Source organism: Felis catus, chromosome D3 (assembly GCF_018350175.1).
Source record: "Felis catus isolate Fca126 chromosome D3, F.catus_Fca126_mat1.0, whole genome shotgun sequence".
Classification (NCBI taxonomy): Eukaryota; Metazoa; Chordata; class Mammalia; order Carnivora; family Felidae; genus Felis; species Felis catus.
Genome location: NC_058379.1, coordinates 17,938,001 through 17,960,427, shown reverse-complemented (window position 1 = coordinate 17,960,427; position 22,427 = coordinate 17,938,001). Strand labels below are relative to the sequence as shown.

Here is a 22,427-nt window from a genome sequence, read left to right as displayed (position 1 = left end):
AAGGAAGTGTATAAAAATTTTAATTTTTCGGGTCATCCATGGATTTCTCTTCGGCTCACCCGTGACCAGGAAATGGCTGAATGGCATCGGTGGGTCTTCTGTGTCTCAGCCGGTCCTCTTCCCCAGTTTCCCCTGGTGGTACTATCATTCAGGTCCTGACACCTCCCCTGCTCTGTGTCAGACCATCGTCCCCTCCATCCCTCCTCCCTCGGGCTTTCGTCCCCGCCGTCAGATGGATACTATCTCGAAGCGCCCCTGGCTTGGGCTCCTCGCTCCGGTCCCACCTTTGCTGCCTTCCACCCTCACCCTCCACTGCTGCCCCTGCTCCCACCCCCCTCTCGCACGTGCTGCGTCTCTGTCCCGCTCCCTGGCCATGCTCCTTCTTGAAGCCGGTTCCAGTTGGCCACAGTCCTCACGGCGGGCTCCGTGCTCCCACCCCCGATGTGTGTGTCTTGCCCCACTTCGGCAGGTACCACACCCACCCTGCATCGCAGGTGCGTGTGCTTTTGTCTTGTCCCCCGCCGTAGGTGGCCCTTGCCTTAGGGACAGGGCCTTAGTTCTCAGCCTGTGCGTGACATTTCAACAGTTTAAATATGTGCGCTCTGTTTTGACCCTGCGGTAGATCGCTCACCTGTATGAGCAGGAGCGAGGTGCGGAGGGGACAGCGAGGGGTCTGGAGTCAGGCAGACGGAGGTTCAGACCCTGGCTCCTGCCGTGGTAGCCGAGAGCTCCTTTACCTCCGCACCTTTACGACACCTTTGTGGGTCTCTCTTGTTCCATCCGTAAAACACATACAGCTGCGACCTTCCAGGGTTGTGGAGTAGCTGGTGCGGGGCTCCTCAGGCAGAGCCCGGCTCGTGACGGGCGTGAAGAACCATCACTACGTTTGGTCCTCGTGAGCTGTTGTTCATGTCAGTGTTAGTTCGCGGCCCAGACTTAGAGGGCTTGACTTCCTGCGGGTGTGGTGTCCACTGTGTTCGCGTGGGGCCCCTCAGAGGGCCGCCGCCGTGGATGCCCTGTGACCCGGCTGAGTCCCTGTGAGATGCAAATGGGAAGGCACCTGCTGCAGAATCCGTGTCGTGATTCAGACAGTTTCTCTGAAGGCCTCCCGGGAAACATCTCAGGAGCGGCTCACCCCGGGCCCAGGACGAAGCTGACTGGTGCAGAGCAACCCAGACCCAGTTCCCTGCGTCCTTTCCCCTGCCCTCCGCGTGCGCAGGCTGCCGCCGGCCTCCAGCAGTACCCTTCTGGAAGCCGTGCCGCTCAGACTGTGGGAATTGGTGAGCAGATGGCTTTGCTGGCGGCAGCTCCTGGCTCCCTCGCCGTCCTGGGAGCTGCCTCAGTCTGGCATGAGCCGTCAGCGCTTGTGTGCCAGGCAGGGCCCCAGGGAGAGAATATGGCTGTGTTGTTTCCAGAGGGTGGATCGGGAGTGAATGTTTTTTTGTTGTTGTTGTTTCCATGCAGCGTTTCTAAGCCAAGCGTATGAAAGTGTTCGTTGGAGCCCTTTTCGTTTTGTTTTCTTGCCTGCCCAGGCAGACGTTCGGGCCAAGGCAGCGGGACTTCGTTTTCTCTGTCTTACCTGGTGTCCGTGGCAAACTGCAGACTCCCCGCGCCCCTGCTTTTCCCTGCGTGCTTTCTTCCCCGTTGGATCTTGACCCGGAGCTCCCCAGAGGACCCCACTCTCCTTATGACCATCCGGAGTAGGGTTGTACCTTCCCTCCCCCTGCCCACAGCATCCGGGGGTGGCCGTGGCCTCGCTCTGCAGACCGTGCTTCCCCGGCTCCGTTCAGCACCCTGTCTTCCATGCGTGTTCACCCTTTGGGGTTCGTCTCTGTCTTTCTCCACCGTTTCTCGGCCTGGACTTTATTGTTGATAGTCCGTCCAGTTAAATCCTGCCAAGAGGCGTCAGGTATCCCCTGCACCCTGGCTCTGCAGCAGGTTGCTGTATCAGTTCACAGTTGCTGTGTAACAAGCTGCCCCACACCTGGCAGTCCAAAACCATTCCCAGTTCTCATCTCGCAGTCACCAGGGTCAGGAGCCTGGACGTGCTTTAGCTGGGTCCTCTGCGTGGCGTCTCACGTGCGGTAGTCAAGGTGTCGGCCAGGGCCAGGGGTCTCCTCAGAGGTATGAGTCCTCGTCCAAGCTTATGTGGTCCTTGGCAGGATTCCTGTTCTTGCAGCTACGGAAGGTCACCGTGGCTCGCTTCTTCGAGGCCGACGAAGAGAATTGGCCGCTATGGAATCTCGGAAAGGAATGCAGTCAGAGGAGTGGCCGCCCCGTCACCTTGGCCGTAGATTGTAACCTAATTACGGGAGCAGCTGTCTCCTCCTGTTACCTGGTCGTGCCACGCTCAGGAGGGGGGCTCACCCAGGGCACCTGCATCAGGGGCTGGGATCTTGGGCCATCTCAGAATTCTGCCCACTGGTCTCGGCCTGTGGGTGCATTATGTCAAGGTGATGCCGACTGAGGGACGCTCGGTCCTCGAGGGAAGGGGCCGGAAGCACCAGTGAGCCCACAGGCTTCGACTGCCACGCCAGTGAGTGCCACATCCTTTCCTGTCAGCACCCACACGCTTGTTCACCCTTTCAGGCTTGGCACCTGTTGGATTCACTTCCACTTTGATGATCGTCCTCTGAAACACCACTGCACTGACCCTTGCATCTCTGTCCATGAGCTTCGGCTGTAGGGGACAGGCCTGGGTTTGGTTCCCACCTCTGTCATCTGTCACCTCACTAGGCAGCGGGCCAGATTGTCCACAGCTTGTAGGATTGTCGTCAGAATTAAATGTCATAACTCCACGAATCTCTTCACCATCGTAGACACTGTGCAAATGCCCCCTGCCTGTCTCTCCTTCAGGGGCCAGCTTCTGTAGGAAGAGATTCATGGCCCTTCCTTTTCCTCCCCACTTGGATTTTTCTCTCCTTTCTACTTCCTCGGGACCTGGGACTTGAGACTTGCTTGGTCGTGTATTTACTTAAGTACATAAATGGTCCCCCACTGGCAGAGCCGGCTGCGTAATTTGTGGATCCCAGTACAGAATGAAAATTGTGGAGGCCTTTGTTAAAAAACGGTTAAGAATTTCAAGATGGTGGGAACAGAGCTAACCAAGCGCGAGGCCCGCCTGAGCCCAGGGCCTTGAACAACACGACAAGGCCTTCCTTCCTGGGTTCGACCCTCACGGCGCCTGGCGCGTGCCGGATGGGCCATCGAAGTCTCATAAATTGACTTTCCTGCGTTCTTTTTCACATGGGGGAACTCAAAGTGCGCCTCGGTGACACGCAGGATACTAAGGACAGAGAGATTTTTCCTGCCATTTCCCCCTGCAGTTTGGCAACACAGGCACTGTTAGATACAGTCTCAGTACCCCTCTGTCCTAACCTGTCTGCTTACGAGCCATTCATTCAACAGATATTTATTGGGCACCTACTATGCACCAACCCCTGTTCGAGGAGCTGGGAATACAGCAGCGAACGAGACCCATCCCTGCCCTCACGGCCGACGCTCTGTTGGGGCAGACGAGGCAGGAAGTAAGCTAAACTAGCACGTTGCCAGCAGGTTAGTAAGTGCTGAGGAGAAAAAAAGGAAGCAGGGACGGAGGTGAACCGAACCTTCACACGTGCTCCACTCCACGAGTCGCCTTTTGTGCAGTATGTCATTTAATCTTCGCGAACATCCTGTAAGGAAGGTGCCATTTTGGTCTCCCGTTTGGAGGGAGAGCTTTGGAGACGTTAACTGGCCTAATTTCACGCGGTACAAAGTGGTAGAGTCTCCCTCAGGCTCCCTGTCTCTCTGCCTTCAAAACCTGTCCTCCACCCCCAAGTTCAGGAGCCATCTCTACGGGCCCTCCTGCCTGTGGTTTGGATCTCTCACCAGGAGGCAGAGACGAAGGAGTCCCCCCCACTCCCCGGAGGAACCATGGCTTTGTAGCCCTTCTTCCCACTTGGACCCTAGCGGTCTCACCATGAGCTGTGTGCTTTATTTCGCAAGTCGCAGGTCCCCCTGAGCTGCACTAAGAGTGAGAACTGTGACGTAATCCCCTTCCCAGGCGGTCACCAGGCGGTCGATGGGCAGAGCACCTGGGGAATACCAGTCCCAGCTTCTGTTTACTGGGTGCCGGCGGGTGCAGGCGCTGGGTTTGGAACCCTGTGCACTGGACCTTATTTTGTTGTCACCACAGCCTCCGGGGCGGCTGCTGCCCCGCTTTAGGAAACCAGGAAACTGCGCTCAGAAAAGGCAGGTGGGAGTCCGGGACCAGGGTTTGAATGCAGGTCTCTGTGACTCAGAATCCCACGTCCCTTTCTGCTCCGCCAGGTCCCTCACAGGAGACAGGCAGTTTTGTGTTGAGCACGTCCTTTCCTGTCCTCCCCTCCCACCCCCGGCTTAATAGTTGGTAGCTTCCCACTGACCCCCAGTTTTAAACACTGGGGTACACGAACTTAAAATCCTGTGACCATTATACTGTCCTGCTCTTCCCTTTAGATTAACTCAGGTGTTACTCCTGGTATGTCGGCACATTTGATTTTCAAATCAGAATATGCCCTTCAGTACGTGTTAAATTGTTGCTGTTAGAAAACTCATCCTAGAGGGGCGCCTGGGGGGCTCAGTAGGTTAAGCGTCCAACTTTTGATTTCAGCTCAGTCATGATCTCACGGTTTGTGAATTCGAGCCCTGTGTTGGGCTCTGTGCTGACAGTGTGGAGCCTGCTTGGGATTCTCTCTCTCTCTCTCTCTCTCTCTCTCTCTCTCCCTCCCTCCCTCCCTCCCTCCCTCCCTCCATATCTCCCCCTCTCCCCCTCTCCCCTTCCCCCTTCCCTGCTCATGCTCATTCTCTCTCTCTCTCAAAATAAATAAGTAAACATAAAAAAAAAGAAAGAAAGAAAACTCATTTTTGAGAGGGGACAAACGAGGACAGAGGAAAAGAGGTAATTTGATTCTGCTGGAAGTTAATTAAACTTACTATTAAGGTTAACTTAAAATGAATTTTGCTCAGAGCCTAGGAGGTTTCATTAAACTTTCGAAACACCAGTACTTAGACTTCAAAAGAATGCCACAGGGCCCTGGTCTCATTCTTCCCACACGCCCAGCGCACCCGGGAGCGCGTGCGCACACTGCGAATGCTCAAGCCAGCTCTTCCTTTGTGGCGGACGCTGGTGTTGGCAGCCACCCTTACGGTAAGTGGAACACGGCTGTGAGAGGGAGTCAGAAAACCTGGGTTCTGTCCTGAGATGTGTCATCTGCTGTGCAACCTTAGGCAGGTCACTAAACATCTCTGGGCCTCCACTTACTCCTTGGTAAAGTGATGAGACAAGATTAGAGTACGGCCTAGTCCCGTGGTGCTCCGTACTTCTAATCGTTCGCTCTAGACTTGTAACAGACTGCCCGCTTTCTCCTTCATTCCGGCACTGAGGGCAAGGTCACGTATTTGTGGGGCGCCTAGCCGTGTCAGGGTCATGGTTGACCCTGAGATGGAGAACACCGGCGTGGCGTCTGGGAGAAAGTAGGCCCTTTGCTTGGACCCACCCGCTCCTCGGCAGAGCCCTGGGCGAGCCACACTTCGCCGTCACGAGCGGGCTGGAAGGAAAGGACTCCCGCCTCCAGAACCCGCCTTTGGCCCGTACGTCGTGCTGTAGACAGACCTCTGGATTTGAACAACTTATTAGAAAATTCCTAAGACTAGGAGAACATCCAAAACAAGTCGTTCTGCTTCAAGGAAGGCTGCAGTAAGAAAACAGAATTAATCAAAATAGGATTAATCAGAGTCAGAAGGAGCCATTTTCAAGGCATGGCAGTAATTGGGCTGGGGTGGGGGCGTGTCTGTGAGTCCCACTTCGAGATGGGGTCGGTACTGTGACAACTCCCACGGCGGCCAAGATGGTGTGCCGATGGGGAAGCCAGCTGGCCAGCCTCACTGCCCTCCCAGAATCCCAGGGAGATGGCAGGCTGCCATGTAGATTGCAGAGGTCCCCCAGGGCCTTTGGATCAGGGGACGGGCCCTGCCACCCAGCTGCCTGCCCTCCCCGAAACCGAGGAAAAGTCCTCCTCACTCTCAGGGCCCTCGAGAGGCCTAGGGAGAGTCTTGTACTGTGTGTGTGTGGGGGGGGGGGAGTCCTTGCGGATACTGACGGACACATGGGAGCTGTTTTCTGTTGTTGTTTCTTTAGCTGCTATTTTCATTGATGGTAGTGAGTACCAGCCCCTCCAGCTGCTGTCCTGACCTTCTTCCCCTCCACTGATGCCCAGTTTCACCACAAAAGACCAAAAGGTCAACCAAGTGGAATCTGAGAGGAGAAACAGTCAACACTTGGCCTGTTTCCCTTCCAAGTTCCGCTGAACCTTGTACCAGACCTATCTGGGAAGCATCCTGTCTGGTGTGCCCTTATTTTTACAGATCTTTCTTTCTCTTTCTTTCTTTCTTTCTTTCTTTCTTTCTTTCTTTCTTTCTTTCTTTCTTTCTTTCTTTTCCTTCCTTCCTTCCTTCCTTCCTTCCTTCCTTCCTTCCTTCCTTCCTTCCATCCATCTATCCTTTCGGCTACTTTTGAAGTTATTTTTAAAAAGACTTTGTTTTAAAGAACATGGTTGTTTGGTATTAGGAAATGTCTGGTGCTCTCCCTGCTGGGGGCCCCCGTGCCCTGGCAGAAGCAAGTCCCAGTCAAGGCTTGGCCCATACTTGGCAAGAGTTCTCGTGGTGTGTTTCCCCAAATCTGGGTCCAGTCGAAATTCCCACAAGGGAGGGATGTGGTTTGGAGACAGCCAGGCCGGCTGCCGCCTCTGGATATCACTCGTCATTTCCTAGATGTCCAGGCCCTGCCTGTTCTGTGCCTGGTCTGTTGCAGGTGGCAGTTTGGGAGTGGCTCTTTAAGTCTGGGGTTGAGGCTGCTGAACCACATGGCAAGAGGGATCCCTAAGGAGCCTGCTGTCTAAGGCCCTAGCACCCCTTTCCAGACCCCACCCTGTAGGGTGGGAGGGAGGAGTATCTCTTGCGAGGCAACCTGGTAACAGAGACAGTTTTTGAGTTATTTGCATTATTTGTCATCTCAACCAATATATATTTAGCATCTATATATTAGCCTCTGTGCTAAATGCTGGGGAGTCTTGCTAAAAACAAAAAACAAAAAACAACCCTTACCTCCAGAGGCAATGTGTGTATGCTATGTCTACCATAGCTCTGTCCAAAGGGGATTTGAAACACCGTGTAATAAAATTCATAGAAAACAGTATAATTTAAAATTAGTGAGGCAAGTGGGATATAGAGACAGTGGGGGAAAAGAAGGTGAAGCCAGGAGATGTGGATGTGGAATGCATGGCATGATGTTGGTACGGTTACCAGAGTGTGGCTACAGATCTGACGTTGAGCTTCCTAGTAGTCAGAGCAAAGAGAGAAACAAGATCGTTTGCTTGATTCATGGTATTCCTCAACATACCACCAGGTCGGTTCCTCTCTGAAGAATTCTTCTGCCAGACCCAATGTGGTGGGCGGATAAGCAGGTTGTCTTAGGTTTGGCCCTGAGGCCCACAGAGGGAGCTGATGCTGCGGGCCCGTCCCACCAATTAACCTGGGTATTTGTGGTCTGGAGAGGTGAGGTCAGCGGCAGTGCTTGGTTCCAAACATTGAAAACAGGATGCTGAGTCACATCCTGCAGGCCCGCAGCATCCTGACTCCATGTGCCTTTCACAATGGAAGGCTCGCATGGGCAGGTTGGCCTCCCGCTGTTTCAGAAGTGTGGTCTCAAGCAGGAAAATGCTAAAATTAGGTTTTACATGGGTCAGGGCTGTGTGTGCACGAGGCCCTCAAACTCTGGACACACATAGACCAGGAGGAACTGGAAGAGCAGAGTTTCCCGTCATTCTCCACTGCCTTGCGTCCGAAGCAAGGCTGCCTCCATCCCGGAAAATGCAGGGAGGGAAAAAGATCCCAAGGCAGGCGGAGATCTGCGTCCGTGAGGGTAGAAAAGCCTCCAAAAGATGAATGAGGAAGGCCGTGAAGTGTGCCAGTGGCAAACTGACTGATAAAGTGGTCTTAAAAGCTTTTATCAGGGGCTGAGTCGGTTGAGCATCCACTCTCGGTTTTGGCTCGGGTCATGATCTCACGGTTCGTGGGTTTGAGCCCCTCGTGGGACTCTGTGCTGACAGTGTGGAACATGCTTGGAGTTCTCTCCCTCTCTTTTTCTTACCCTCCCTCTCCCCCGCTTTCATTCTCTCCCTCTCAAAATAAACAAACAAAAAAAAAGTGCTTTTATCACCTGTCTGTAAAGAATAATTACAAGTAATATGTTCCCCACACCCAAATAAGTGGAAATTTTTGAAATAAGTTTTAGATTCTGAAATGATATAAAACTTACAGGGAAGTTTATAAAACTTACAGCAAAGATAGCACAAAGAACTTTTTCCTGAACCGTTTGAGAGTAAAGTTGCCAGCCTGAAGCCCATCACCCTTTGAATGCAGGCAGGGACCCTCTACAGACCAGACCATTGACCCTTGACCCTGATACTGATACATTACCACTGTCTGGTCCTCCAGACCCCATTCAAGGTCTGCCATTTGACTCAATAAGCTCCTTGGTAATAGAAGGGCCCAGTTCATGATTGCACGTTGCTTGTAGCTGTCCTGTCTGAGACTCCTTCATTCTAGGACATTTCCTCCGTCTTTGACATGACCAGGACACTTTTGAAGGGGACAGGCTCATCATCATCTTGTAGAGTGTCCCTCAGTTTAGGTTTGCGTGGTGTTTCCCGGAGATTAGATTTGGGTGGTGTTTCTTAGGCAGTACTTGGAAATTATGTTAATCCCATCCCCCATCAACTTGTCTATTTATATCTGTACGGACTCATGTTTGTTTCATTCCGCGGTTTATAATCCATTGGTTGTATTGCTGACTTCAAAGTTCAGATTATGCCTGACTTGGCCACTGGGGTCACATCCATGCTGGCTCTCGTGACCCTTGACATGTCCCCGCCATCCTTCAGCACTGCCTTGCTTTTTCGGGCCTCATCTTGTACTTTCTGTACCCCATATCCAGAATCAGCCATTTCTCCAAGGAGCCCCGGTTCTGTTTAGTGGCGAATGGAATTTTTTTTTAAATTTTTTTTTTAACGTTTTATTTATTTTTGAGACAGAGAGAGAACAGAGCATGAACGGGGGAGGGGCAGAGAGAGAGGGAGACACAGAACCGGAAGCAGGCCCCAGGCTCTGAGCCATCAGCCCAGAGCCCGACGCGGGGCTCGAACTCACGGACCGTGAGATCGTGACCTGAGCTGAAGTCGGACGCTTAACCGACTGAGCCACCCAGGCGCCCCTAGTGGCGAATGGAATTTATGTGCCTCTTACTGTGTGGGTGTTGCCCTCCTCAGGCCCTCTCAGTGGGCAGAATTAGGGCATGCGAGTAAGGGTGTGCACGCACATGCACACACACACACACACACACACACGCATGCACACACACCTGCATCTCTTTTCCTGTCCATCTAAATAACGTTGAGAACCATGAGTTCAGACCGGTACCTTCCACTCTGATCCAACACCTCAGGGTTCGTTCCGGTTTTCTCCCTCTCCGTATTTATGATTCCCTTCTCCTACTGCGAGAAATTGTCCCGAGCGCATTTGCTCGTCTGATCGGTGTCCCTGGCTGTAACCAGCCTCCCGTCTCTGCAGCCACCTCTTGCCTGCATAGACGCCTTCCTAGCCCTGCTCACCACACCCCCTCCTCCACCTAGAGAGGTCAGCATTCTTATTTAAAAAAAATTTTTTTTAATGTTTTATTTATTTTTGAGACAGAGAGAGACAGAGCATGAACAGGGGAGGGTCAGAGAGAGGGAGACACAGAATCCGAAGCAGGCTCCAGGCTCTGAGCTGTCAGCACAGAGCCCAACGCGGGGCTCAAACTCACGGACCGTGAGATCATGACCTGAGCCGAAGTCGGACGCTCAACCGACTGAGCCACCCAGGCGCCCTGAGGGCAGCATTCTTGATGCTGTTTTCCCGAGGTGTCAGGTCAGTAGAGGCTTAGAGTCCTATTCCTGGTTTCCTGTCCTGGTTCCTCCACTTCTTGGCCACGTGAACTCGGGCAAGCCACTCAGCCTCCCTGAGCCTCCATTTCCCTCACAGACGCTGAGGATCAGGTTAGTTAATATGTGTAAATTGCTTAGCACCACACTCAGCGGAGGTGTTCGTTATTGGAGTTGCATTCATTGAGTGCACACTGCCTTTTGGGCCCTCAGGGACCCAGAGATGGACAAGTCACAGTCCTGGCTGTCAAGACCCTCAGGGTGATGTGGAGAACCTGGTGGCTGTATTGTTCAGTACATTTGGGGGCCAAGGGGACCTGACCGCCAGGTGACTGTATCTCCACTTGTGGCATTTATGTGGTGAGTCTTATGTGTCCAGTTCGTCCTATGGGTTGTAAACACCCCATGTTCTAGCTGCTTAGAGGTTACTAAGGTGAGTAAGTCATGCAGTGGTTTGAGACTGAACAGGAAGTCAGCTCTGTGAGTTTGTTTATGAGTATTTACTTAGAATTTACTGTATGTCAGGCAAGGAAGGAGCTTTAGGAAATTATGTGTGCTCTGGTCTAGTGTCCTATTGTGAAGTTCAAAAACTCTGGCGTGAGGGTTACTTCACCATAAGTTAGTAGTAAGTATGTCTGGGAACACAATTTGGAAACCAGGGGTCTTAGGTTCCTATCACTTTCTTTTTTTCTTTTTTTTTTTTTTTTTAATGTTTTATTTATTCTTGAGAGAGACAGAGCATGAGCAGGGGAGGGGCAGAGCGAGAGAGAGACACAGAATCCGAAGCAGGTTCCAGGCTCTGAGCTGTCAGCACAGAGCCCGATGCGGGGCTCGAACTCATAAGCTGTGAGATCATGACCTGAGCCGAAGTCGGACACTTAACCAACTGAGCCACCCAGGTGCCCCCTATCACTTTCGAAGTATATGACCTTGGATGAGTGACTTAGCCTCTAAGCCTCAGCTTCCTCACCTGCAAGAAGAGAGAAGGTGCTATAAGATGTTGAAAGGGAAGAGCCAGGGCTTTTCGCAGCCGGGGGCAGCGAAGGAGGGCTTCCTGGAGAAGGTGTGGATGCTAGCAAGTGGGCACGAGGTAGGGAGGCAGACAGGAGAGAGAGAAGGCTGCGAACAGAGGCCAGGGTAGAAGAGTTGAGGAAGACCGCATAGAGAGAAAACAGAGAATATGTGGAGTGTGGGAGAAATCGTGTACGAGGTAATACAAAGAAGGTTTTTATTATAAACCCTTTTCCTACTTGTTTTATGAGCTCCTCGAGGTCAAAGAGCATCAGATGAATGAAGCTGAGGTTAGCAACATGTAATGGCTAATTGTGGCTACCATAGAAAGCTAGCACCAGCCTGTTGGGACTCTACAGATAATGTCACATCACTGAAAGTTCTGGAGCCAGGAATGACATAATAAGAGCTGTGGTTGGGATCTGTGCAGTGGATTAGAAGCCAGAGGTCCCTGCCCTGATTCCCAGTAGATGGAGAGCTTCTGAAGCTGTGCTGCCCTCCACCATAGCCACCAACCACATGTGGCTGATTAAACTTGAATTCAATTGGAATTCATAAAATGACAGATCTCAGTACGTCAGTCACCCTCCCCACCCTTCAAGTGTTCAGAAGGTGCCTACGGCTGGTGGCCTCCCTCGTGCGGGTAGAGAGCACGTCCGTTCTCTGGCAGGGACACTCTGAGTACCTAGCGTAGAGTCAGGCGTGCAATGGGGCCCCAGCGGATGTTGTGTGGCTCGGCGGGGACGCAGGGGGCCAGAACTGCAGTGGTAACTGAGGAACTGGGGAAGAAGGGACCTCCGGAAGGGTTGGGACCCAGCAACCCATGAACGTGGGACAGGACTGCGTACCGAAAAGAAAGGGCAAAGGACCTGGGACAGTTGAGATAATCTGTCCTTGGGATTTTTGCGTTGTTTCAAAAACATTTCCTCCGGGTGCCTGTTATTTCTGGCTGGCTAGGTTGTCTTTGCTGCCACTGCATTTCCAGCACAATGCAGCCTTTGTATCTTCTGCCCTCCTAAGGGGGCTTAGGTCCCGGTATCCCAGATGTACAGGGGAAGATAGCACCAGCTCGAGCTTCCGCGGGCGGGGCCTGAGGGCTCTCGGGGGGCCGTGAGGGACCCATCCTGAGGTCTGTAGAGCCAACTCCAGGCGCATCATTTGCAGTCTTTCTTACACTGGAGAAGGGGAGGGGTCGCGGGGGGAAATAATCCTGCTTTTGCGAACTTGCTGGTGTATTGCTGGCAGGAGCCGCTCGCTCCTACCCGTTGACATGAAGGAGAGCTGTGTAGCTGGCCTCAGAGAATGTCTCTTGCTGTCTGAAATGCTTTCGGACATTCCTTCTCTCTGAGAAAAGCCCACGCCTTCCAGCCAAACAATACAGGCCTCGGCAGCAGAGACGTTTGTCCTGGGCCCTGCCGGCACCTCTTGCCCATGACCCCATTCCCTCAGTAGACCGCCCCCGAGCTGGAATTTCCCTGTCCTCAGCATTCTGTGGAGGAGAGCGGTTTTGGAGCTCTCGAGGGTACGTGTGGCAGGTGAGCCACTGAAGAATGCTGTTTGGGGCCGAGGCCCTGCCAAGCTGTGCTGCGGAGCGCAAAGGGAAAACAACAAGGCCTCGGCACAACTTCGGGGTGACCTTCAAACACGAGTTCAAAATGGGGGAAGAGCGGATCGTAAGTTTTCCATCCTTCCGTCTTCATACACTTGACTTTGCCGGGAAGAGGGTCTGTGTCCGTCCAGCTTTGCCCACCGCTTCCGGCGCCGCAGGTCGGGCACCCCTGCCCTCTGAGGCAGGCGTCCTGCAGGGAGGGTGCCGAACTTGGAGCCTCTCGGCTGAGTTCTGCCCCTTCTTCGACGTGTGGCCACAGACAAGTCATTCCTCTTCTCTGTCTTGATTCTTCCATCAGAAGATTTGAATTTTAAGGTTAAGTGAAAAAATGGAGGGGCAAGGGTTTCTTGCCAGTTAGGTAACCTTCTGTGTTCTCGTCTGGAAGAGGAGTGTCAGAATGCCTGCCTGGTCTCCCTCGAAGAGTTTCATGAAGGTCAAGTAACTGACATTAGTCAGAGTGCTTTGTCCACAGCACAGCTGATCACAGGGCTGATCTGTCTTTTCTGTTAATTGTTATTTCATCTCGTGACGCAGAGCCGCCTTTCTGAAAACTGTAGAGCACCATTCAGGTCGAAGGTATCATTTATTTATTTAAAATAACACACATTGAGTGCCATGGGCTTACCCATAAGCATTCAGGTACCGAGAACTCATTGACAGGTTGATGGCTCAACTTTAGGCCCCACGTTTGGTTCTTAACTTTGCAATTTCTGAAGCTTGAATTTATTAGTATGCTCAGGGATGGTCAAGTTCTGCGAAACCAACTTATGCAAACCAAAGTTACAAGGAACTGACCTATAAACCAGAATAGACATTTATGAATTCACAGTAGGGCCTTTTACAAGAGACCAAATCTTCCTCTGTTCGTTATGGGGCATGTATAACGTAATCTTCCTACTCTCCTGCTGCCTGCTCCTCTTTTCCGTGTTTACCGATTCTACGAGGCCCAACCAGGTCTCGTTTCCTCCAGGGAGATGTCCTTGAACCCCCCAGGCTGGGCTGGGGGTCCCTCCTGCCATGTACATCCATGTGTGCGTATGTGTATGCACACACAGGACCCTATACATCCCTCTACTGTGGAACCCGCTGCATCACGTTGCAGTGACTGTCCTGTGTCTGTCTGACCCCCTGGAATGTAATGTCGCTCGGAGGCAGGAACCGTGTCCGTTTCATTTCTGGATTCCCAGGATTTAGCACTGCCCAGGCACAGCAAATATTTGTTCATCGAAATGGAATTAACGGAAACTCCTCTTGGGAGTGTTCATTGGCGCCCACCTTTTTTCTGTGGTGACAACTTTACATTCATTCCTTTTTTTTCTTTTTCTAGAATTGTCATCACGTCTGCTAGACAAACCACAGTGCGCTCAGCCATCACCATACAGAGCTGAGGGTTGATATGCTTGTCCAAGTAGTTCATTTCATTTCAGCCAGTTCGATCAATGTGGGACTCTTTCCAGAGCCTATGTTTTAGGCTCTGATTCTCTGATTTTGTGCAAGATGTAGCGTCGGAAATACTAAAATCCTACCAGTTAAGTAACCTTCTGTGTTCTCATCTGGAAGAGGAGTGTCAGAATGCCTGCCTGGTCTCCCTCGAAGAGTTTCTTGAAGATCAAGTGACTGACGTTAGTCAGAATGCTTTGTCCACAGCAGAGCTGATCACAGGGCTGGTCTTTCTGTTAATTGTTATTTCATATCGTGACGCAGGGCCGCCTTTCGAAAGCCAGGACGCTGTCACTGAACGTATTTGGTAGAAGACCGGCACATGCATTTCTTTGTCACTTGTTTGGCTGCTTCCAAGGAGGGTATTCTTTTCTTTGACCTGGCGTGACCTCCCCTCATGGCACTGAGTCATGTTACTTTCCTGAGAGGACCATGCATTTTTATTGGTGTTATTTTTTACCAGCAGAAAACATTTATCATGTACCTGCAGTGTGTAAGGTACTGTTAGCAATCCCGTGTGGGAAGGCCCTCTTCTCTGTGTTTTCTGTTACTGTTAAAGTCCAGGGTTCTGGCTCTGCATCAGAAGTACTCCTGGAACTTTTAATTTATTTTATTTTATTTTTTAATTTTTTGAAAATGTCTATGTTTATTTTTGAAAAGGAGAGAGAGAGTGCATGCACACAGGCAAGCGGGGGAGAGGCAGAGAGAGAGGGACAGAGGATCCAAAGCAGGCTGCACGCTGACAACAGAGAACCCGATGCAGGGCTTGAGCCCATGAACTGTGAGATCGTGACCCAAGCCCAAGTCAGACGCTCAATCAACTGAGCCACCCAGGCGCCCCCTCTCCCGGAACTTTTTTGAAAAGCAGATGCCTGGACTTATGGCAGACATTTCGAGTGAGAATCGGCTGAGGCTGGACCCGGGCATGACTGTGTTTTGGAAGTTCTGTAGGTTGTTCAGATGTGTAGCCAGAGTTGGAAACCAGGGCCAGTAGCATAATATGGCTGTGATGTGGGGTTTCTATCCCTCCTATTTCTGTTCTTCAAGGAGTTGTTCCGAGTGGCTCAGCACACACCCGAACCACCCACACAAACACCTGCTCCTTAAAAAGGAGTGTTATCTCTGCCTTTATCGACATTAGGGCAGGCTTGGCTTTACATTGTACTCCTCAGTCTGCGAATATTTGGCCGTTTGAATGAATGAACAGAGCCCTGTAAGTGACCAGCAGAACAAACATACAGTAGAACAGGAATTAGAACCCTGAAATATGGATCCCCAGACCAGTACATTTTCTGTTCTTTAACCCCCATGTGCCCCAGCATCACTAAGGGGGTTGGTTAAAAATGAGATTGTACCCGGAGGCTGTATTTGAGGAGTTTGTCTGGCTACCTTCACTTGTCATTTGAAAAAGGTGACGCGTGCCCTGCAGAGCTCTGGGAGCCACGCACACGTGGTGGCGCTCAGCAAATGACAGTACTATTGATAAGAAGCCTGCGTTGAAAGCCGCTTCTCGACCGGCGGGGCTGTGCTGCCCGCAGGGCTCCTTGTCCGGATTCCCATTCAGCCCACAAGGACCAGGCACTGTGCCCCACCCCACAGCCGGGCGATGGTGGGTGGCAGCAGGCAAGGTGATTGCAGTGGCCCCCCTCGGCCTTCTGCTTGCCCCCAGGCCCGGTAGGAGAGCTCTGGCCCTGAATCTCCTCCTGGACTCCGTTTCCCTGAATTATACCTTCTGTTTCCTTTGCACAAAGCTTTCACCTGCTGGGAAGAATTGCTACGGACCAGATCTTGACTTCTGTGATGTGTGCTTTAGCGGAACCAAAGCCGCCAGGGCAGAGGTGATATCAGGGTAATGGCTCTGATTCTCACTCAGAACTGGCGGGCGACCACGGGCACCACAGGACTTACGACCGTGGGCTTGAGGACTAGTCCCAACTCGTAAAAATGTCATGCCCCTGGGCAGGCTGTAGTTTCCTCCACTGCAGCATAATTGTGTGTGTCCCACTTAATTCTCTCATGACGATTAATTTATCCTCTGGGAGCCAGGGGAAGCTTCCAGACAAGGCCTCCCCAGGAGTGTTCCAAAGCACCAGTTAGGGGCTCCCCTCTCCCCTCTTCGAACACCAGCAGGACCCCTGTCTTTGGGCACTTATCCCCTTCTGCCCTGCAGTGTGGCTATTCCTGTCCTTAATTTATTTCACGGGCCAAAAGGAGTGCTAAACACACAGAGCCCGCTGGCTCCTGCGGGCAGGTTTCGGGTTTCGGGGTCCCGTGCCAGGCCCTTGGGGACCTGGGCCTGCTTTACCTCTGCAGCCCTGCCCTGGGCACCGGGCCTGCGGTTCTCTGAGCAACGCCTGCGTGTGCACACGGGGTTCCCTCTACCTGGATGCTCCCCCCTCAGCCCTCTGTTTGCCTCCTCAGGCAGCAGTTAGCATGACTGAAGAATTTTCAGAATGTAAGACGCTGTGACCACACGGACTGACTGTGGCGGCTGCCCACGGGTCACCATTGGGTGAATGGGTGGCGATGTGACAGAAACAGGAGTCCCTCAGCTTGTCGATTTCGAGCAGAGCAGGGGTCCTCGCTGCTCTGGATTTGTTACTTGGCGGCCAGCTGTTTCCCCTCACAATTCCCAACACACACCCTGCGGCTTGTTCCTAAGGCCTACAAAAGCCGTAGGAGGAAAGTGATTACAGGAACTTCAGCTGTTTTGCGCTCTCTGAATGGCCCTCTTTCATCAGGATATGCAGGGACAAGGGCCTTTTTAAGCCCAAATATCAGGGGAAGACAAGAGTCCCACAAGAGCCATCTGCCCCCTGGGTGGGAACATCATCCGGACGAGAACTCCTGCCCAAGGACTCCTGGCCCCTTCCTTCCCTCTCTCCTTTCTCTGGAGGGAGTGCGAGGCAGGAGCTGGAGGCAGTCGAAGATGTGAACCAGGCTATCATGAACCTTTTTTATTTCACTGACTTCTGCGTCTCCCTTCAGCGGGCTCACACCCTCCGCTCTTCGGAAGCTTCCAGCCCAAATTAGTACGTATCACCACCTGATCTCTTCCTACCACGTATCAGTTTCGGGGTGACACTGGCTGTTCATGCTGTGAGGGCTGGGGTTTTTCGAGGAGCATTGTTTGAGGCTTTTGTCTGTCCTTAGTGCCTTGGAGAAAACTAATCCTGCATCGTCTCCTGAAAGAGGCAGTTAACCAGTGTTTGAGAACATATTTATTTGTACTATGGGAGATAAAAGCATCGGGGTGGGGGGGTGGGCAGGGAGGGCCAGGGCTGAACTTGTTTTTAATCTCCCATCAGGATTTGTCTTAAAGTGATGGAGAACACTTCAGTTTTATTTGTCACCGTCTGACCTCTCTGGAACTTCACTTATACTTTCTAGGACACCGGCATTTTTGGGGAGAGGATTGGTTTTTCTGTAGCTGTGATGGTGTTTTGTGGGTCTGCACTTACTCCGAGAACCCACTAAAGTAGGTGTGCCATCCCCCAAATGAAATTCTGTTCACTTTTTTTTTTTTGTGAGAGGGGTGCGGGGGAGGGACAGAAAGAGGGGGACAGAGGATCGGAAGCGGACCCTCTGCCACAGCAATGAGCCAGATGTGGGGCTCAAACTCGCAAGCTGTGAGATCATGACCCGAGCTGAAGTCAGACACTCAACCGACTGAGCCACCCAGGCGCCCCTCTAAAATGAATTTCTTTTTTTTCCTTTTTTTAAGTTTTTTTATTATTATTATTTATTTTTGAGAAAGAGAGAGCAAGCGAGGGAGGGGCAGAGAGAGGGAGACAGAATCCCAAGCAGGCTCTGCACTGTCAGTGCACAGCCCGATGTGGGGCTCGAACTCACGAACCGTGAAATCATGACCTGAGCTAGAACCCAGAGCCACCCAGGTCCCCCTCCAAAATGAGTTTCTTAAAGGACACCCCCAGTGCTGTGCCTTTAGGCTCACAAATCACTTCTGGGTATTAGAAGCCTGGCACAGAAAACCCAACATAGCCCTGGCAGCGGGAAATAGTGTTCTCATCAGCCACCCAGAGGGCACGTGAGGCTCAGGGCCCGGAGTGAGCTCAGAGCAAAAGACAGGAAACAGAGTCGCAGAGAATATCTGCATTTTGTTTCCATAAATCCTGTGACTGCCCATGCTCCACAGCCTCTCGGCCCCAGAAGTCATCTTCTGCGGTTACCCTCCTGCCGCCTCTGTCTACTGTCTCCCCGGCCGTCTCACAGGCCTGGGATAGATAATGTGCTTTGTGGTCTTCCCCGCCGCTTTAAATCTTGCTCTTTACGGTAAATGCCTGCGCCTGATTGCCCTGAGGATGGAGGCAGTGTTCCAAGGACCCCCATCCACACAGGCCCCTGACTTCATTCGGAGATGGGAGGCTGATTCTTTATCTGTCCCGGGAACACTGAAGAACCACCGGCCTTGTAAGCAATCACAATCACGGGATAAAACCAGCCTGTTCTTTTGCATTGTTCCCTTTTTTTTCCCCCCAAAGGAAATGTAAGGGAATCCCAGGGGAATTTTTGCCCATGATTTTCAAGGCAAAGGTCACTGTTAATGGCTGGCTGTTTCCAGAGTGTTAAGGCTTCTGGTCAGTATGGATATTTTTTTTCTTTTCCTTTTTTTTTTTTTTTTAATTGATGAACAAAAAATGGTTGATGTTGCTTTGCTTTGTGAAGATTTTCCCTGGCTCCTTCTGTGAACCGATGGTTGTTTTGTAAGTTTCGTGGGCATTCGTGGGCAAGTTTCAAATTTTGATGAGAATAAGTAGTAAGTGATCTGTGTTGAAACAGATCTGTCTGAATAGTTCTGAAAATAAGGTTGGAAAATTTTCAAGAAGGAGAGGGTGACAAGTTTTAGGAGTAGGGGAGTGTTGGGCCATTCCACAACCAGCCGAAGTAAGAGCTTGGATTTGAAATTGGCCAGATAGGCACTGAAGAGCTTTTTGCCTCCCTTGGTGAGACTGAACTAAGGAAAGGATGCTCCTCGTTTCTTTCAGTATTTTTTTTTTAAGATTTTATTTTTAAATAATCTCTTTGCCTAGGGGCGCCTGGGTGGCTCGGTCGGTTAAGTGTCCGACTTCGGCTCAGGTCATGATCTCACAGCCTGTGAGTTCGAGCCCCGCGTCGGGCTCTGTGCTGACAGCTCAGAGCCTGGAGCCTGTTTCCGATTCTGTGTCTCCCTCTCTCTCTGCCCCTCCCCTGTTCACACTCTGTCTCTCTCTGTCTCAAAAATAAATAAACGTTAAAAAAATTTTTTTTAAATTAAAAACAATAATAATAATCTCTTTGCCTAACCTGGGGTTTGAACTTACAACCCCGAGATCAAGAGTCCCGTGCTCTACCTACTGAGTCATCCAGGCGCCCCCTTTTTTCAGTGTTTATAATCCTGAGCTCCCCAGCTCTTGAAACTGGCAGCACAGATATACAGCTGATAGAGTGGAAAGGGTAGCTTGGCAACACTCTTGGGGACAGTAAGTGGAGAGAAGTTACTCGGATGTAAAGGAACGGTATTATGAGATCTACAAAACCGGTTGTCAGTTACTCCACGGCCCCACTCAGCCTTATCGCTTGGTATTTGAGCAGTCGCTATTTTTAGCATGAGAATTCAACCAGCAAAAGTCACAGATTTTATTGTGGACTTCATATTATGGAAGATCACTGTCTTCCTGATTCCAGGAGCCGCTGAGTTCCATGTGGTGAGTTTTCTTAGCACCTAGTATATTAGACCTAGTCGAATTTTTTATTCCAGGGTTTAGAACATTTAACTACTTCCATGAGACACCTGGGGTGAAAGTGATCTTGTTTTTTTTTTTCTGTTTAGGAAAACGTTCCTAGATTTCTATCAGGAACCGATCTGCTTTCTGTTAAGACACACACACACACACACACACACACACACACATACACAGTGCTGCTTTTTCTTAGAGTTTCCTTTTAAGTCATGTATATGTTAATTGTTGCTCAAGAGAGAATTAATGATTTTTACAGTTCCCTAAATTGAAATGTGATCTTTCACAAAATTAATAGAAATAATTTTTTTTTCAACGTTTATTTATTTTTGGGACAGAGAGAGACAGAGCATGAACGGGGGAGGGGCAGAGAGAGAGAGGGAGACACAGAATCGGAAACAGGCTCCAGGCTCTGAGCCATCAGCCCAGAGCCTGACGCAGGGCTTGAACTCCCGGACCGGGAGATCGTGACCTGGCTGAAGTTGGACGCTTAACCGAGTGAGCCACTCAGGCGCCCCAAATTAATAGAAATAAAGTGCTTTTCCATTGTAATGTGTGGTACGTGTCTTCTATTACTCTGAAAATCAAATACAAAATAATCATTCAAAAACATTAATATTTGCTCAGTACAGAAAATTCAGAAGATACTAAGAAATAAAAAGAAGGTAATCGTAGGTGATCCACCCTCCACCCCCTCCCCACAAAAAAACAGTTAATTTGGTGTATTTTATGGGTAATTTTAGCATTAATGGTATTTTTTAACAATTGGTAGTAACTAGTAATTCATTTTTTTTCTGATAGCCGCCAAATCGCAAAGATGAAATTTTAAAAATTTAAATTGTAACTTTTTGAGTTGTATGTTGAATGTAAGTGTTATTGCTGGTTAAAATAGCAAAGATCAATGATTCACTGCTGAGAGATTCATGGTGTCAGCAGAGGTTTTCTACAGCAGTAGGGACACAGTCGCCTTGACTAAGTTAAATCACAGGTCACTAGCCACCCACTTGCAAACAAATGGTGAAAGTATAATTTCCTCTTCTTTATATTCAGTCAAGGGAAGGCACCAAGACCAGTGAAGTTGCCTTTAAGTCAGGGAGTCACAAACAAAGATTGCACAGCAAGACCGCGAAAAATTCACAGAGGGAACCGCTCCCTCTCAATCAGAGAGTTGGTCTCTGTTTTTAGAAGATTTTGTGTTACGGGGAGCTGGTTCGCCGTATCCTGCAGGAAGGGGGCGCTCCGCCTTGCAAGAGCCCAAAGAACCTTGGGCCTTTTAGCAGAAGCGTGATTTCATCACATAGACTCTCAGCAGCAGGCTTGTAGCCAAGGTTGGAAAGAGCGCCATGTGAAATGGTTTGGTTTTGCCCCCTGTGCATCTTACACGCCGTTCGTCCACACGACAGCTTTTCCGCCGCTGCATGTCTTTGCCCATTTTCCTCTCTGAACTCTAGCCTGACTGTGCTCTGCTTTTATTCTTCCCAGCTTAAGTGAGAGCTTTTTCATGGTGAAAGGAGCGGCCCTCTTCTTACAACAGGGAAACAGCCCTCAAAGCCAGCGAAGCCTTCAGCATCCCCACAAGCATGCAGGTAAATTGAGGTTCTTACATTGGAACTTACTTTCTGTGCAAATGGAGGAACCTTCCATCACGGTGGTGAGCCCTTGGCTGGCTTTCAAGGCCAGAGAAATAGCAGAACGCAGGCTTATGACGCCTGCTGCATGGGAGAAGCTCTTTTCTTGACGGGCAGGCCAGGCGTGTTTTCCAGGTGGCTCTGGGAGCCAGTGACCCTTTGGCCGTGCATTTCTACGGAAGCAGTAAGGCAGTTGGCAGCATTCCATCTGGATGCAAAGATTTCCCACTCCCGGCTTATCAGTTAACTGCAGATTTCAAGTTGCAGTAGGATTTTTTTAACAAGGGCACCAGTGCGTGTGATAGCCAGATGTTGTCCCCTTGGAAGTAACCGCCTTGGGATGCCGTGTACCTACTTGGAGGACTCTGGTCATTTCCACGAGCATTTGGAAAGCTTTCATTTGGAGGGCTTCTTTATGAGTCTTTGGAAGGCACTGGGGGGTGAGAAGACTTTATTACTGAACAGTGGATTTGGTTTTTGAAAGCAGACAGGAAGTGATAAAGTGGGGATCAAACCCAGTATTCATTTAGGTGCAACAGCATACGAAAAAGAAATGCTTAGATGGCAATAAGACCGGTTTTCTTAGGTGACTTAACTCTGAAACCGAAGGCGGTTTAAAAGAGGAATCAGAAACCTCCGCGTACAAGTGAATCTTTGTAACGGGTCCACGGCCTCTTTGGGCGCTTCTCGGACGGGCAGCGCACGCCTCGATGCCATCTGCGAAGGCCTCGAAAGCAGCCAGCAGCTGCAGCCAGTTTTCTTGTCTCTGTGATCCTTTTGTCTCCAACCTCGAGTCCTCCAGCCTCATTTTGGATCCAAGTGCTTCGGTTCGAATTTCGTGTCTTACAGTTGACAGAAACAGCAAGGCCCAGTCAGTACTTTCCCCGTACGGATATGCGGAATCAAGATTTGACTCTGTTTTAAGCTCGGAAAATAGTCGTCCTGCACAAGGAGGCGGTATGGTTTGGGGCAAGAATACGTGTCTTGGAGCCAGATAGAC

The 22,427-nt window shown here is 50.8% G+C and overlaps 1 protein-coding gene across 5 annotated transcripts in view; it reads left to right on the top strand.

The window, feature by feature from the left end:
* The window catches only part of SSH1 (slingshot protein phosphatase 1), a 60,487-nt gene that overhangs the window by 8,216 nt on the left and 29,844 nt on the right, over positions 1-22,427 (top strand). For 2 of the 5 annotated variants that reach the window (XM_023241507.2, XM_023241505.2), the window contains exon 3: positions 21,282-21,385. The exons of 1 other annotated variant lie outside the window; for it this stretch is intronic. In XM_023241507.2, coding sequence (XP_023097275.2) covers positions 21,282-21,385 — 104 coding nt within the window. Of the gene's footprint in view, positions 1-14,790; positions 17,094-19,368; positions 19,767-21,281; positions 21,386-22,427 lie in introns of those variants that run through there. 2 more of the 5 variants (XM_045041710.1, XM_019814643.3) reach the window with 2 other exon arrangements.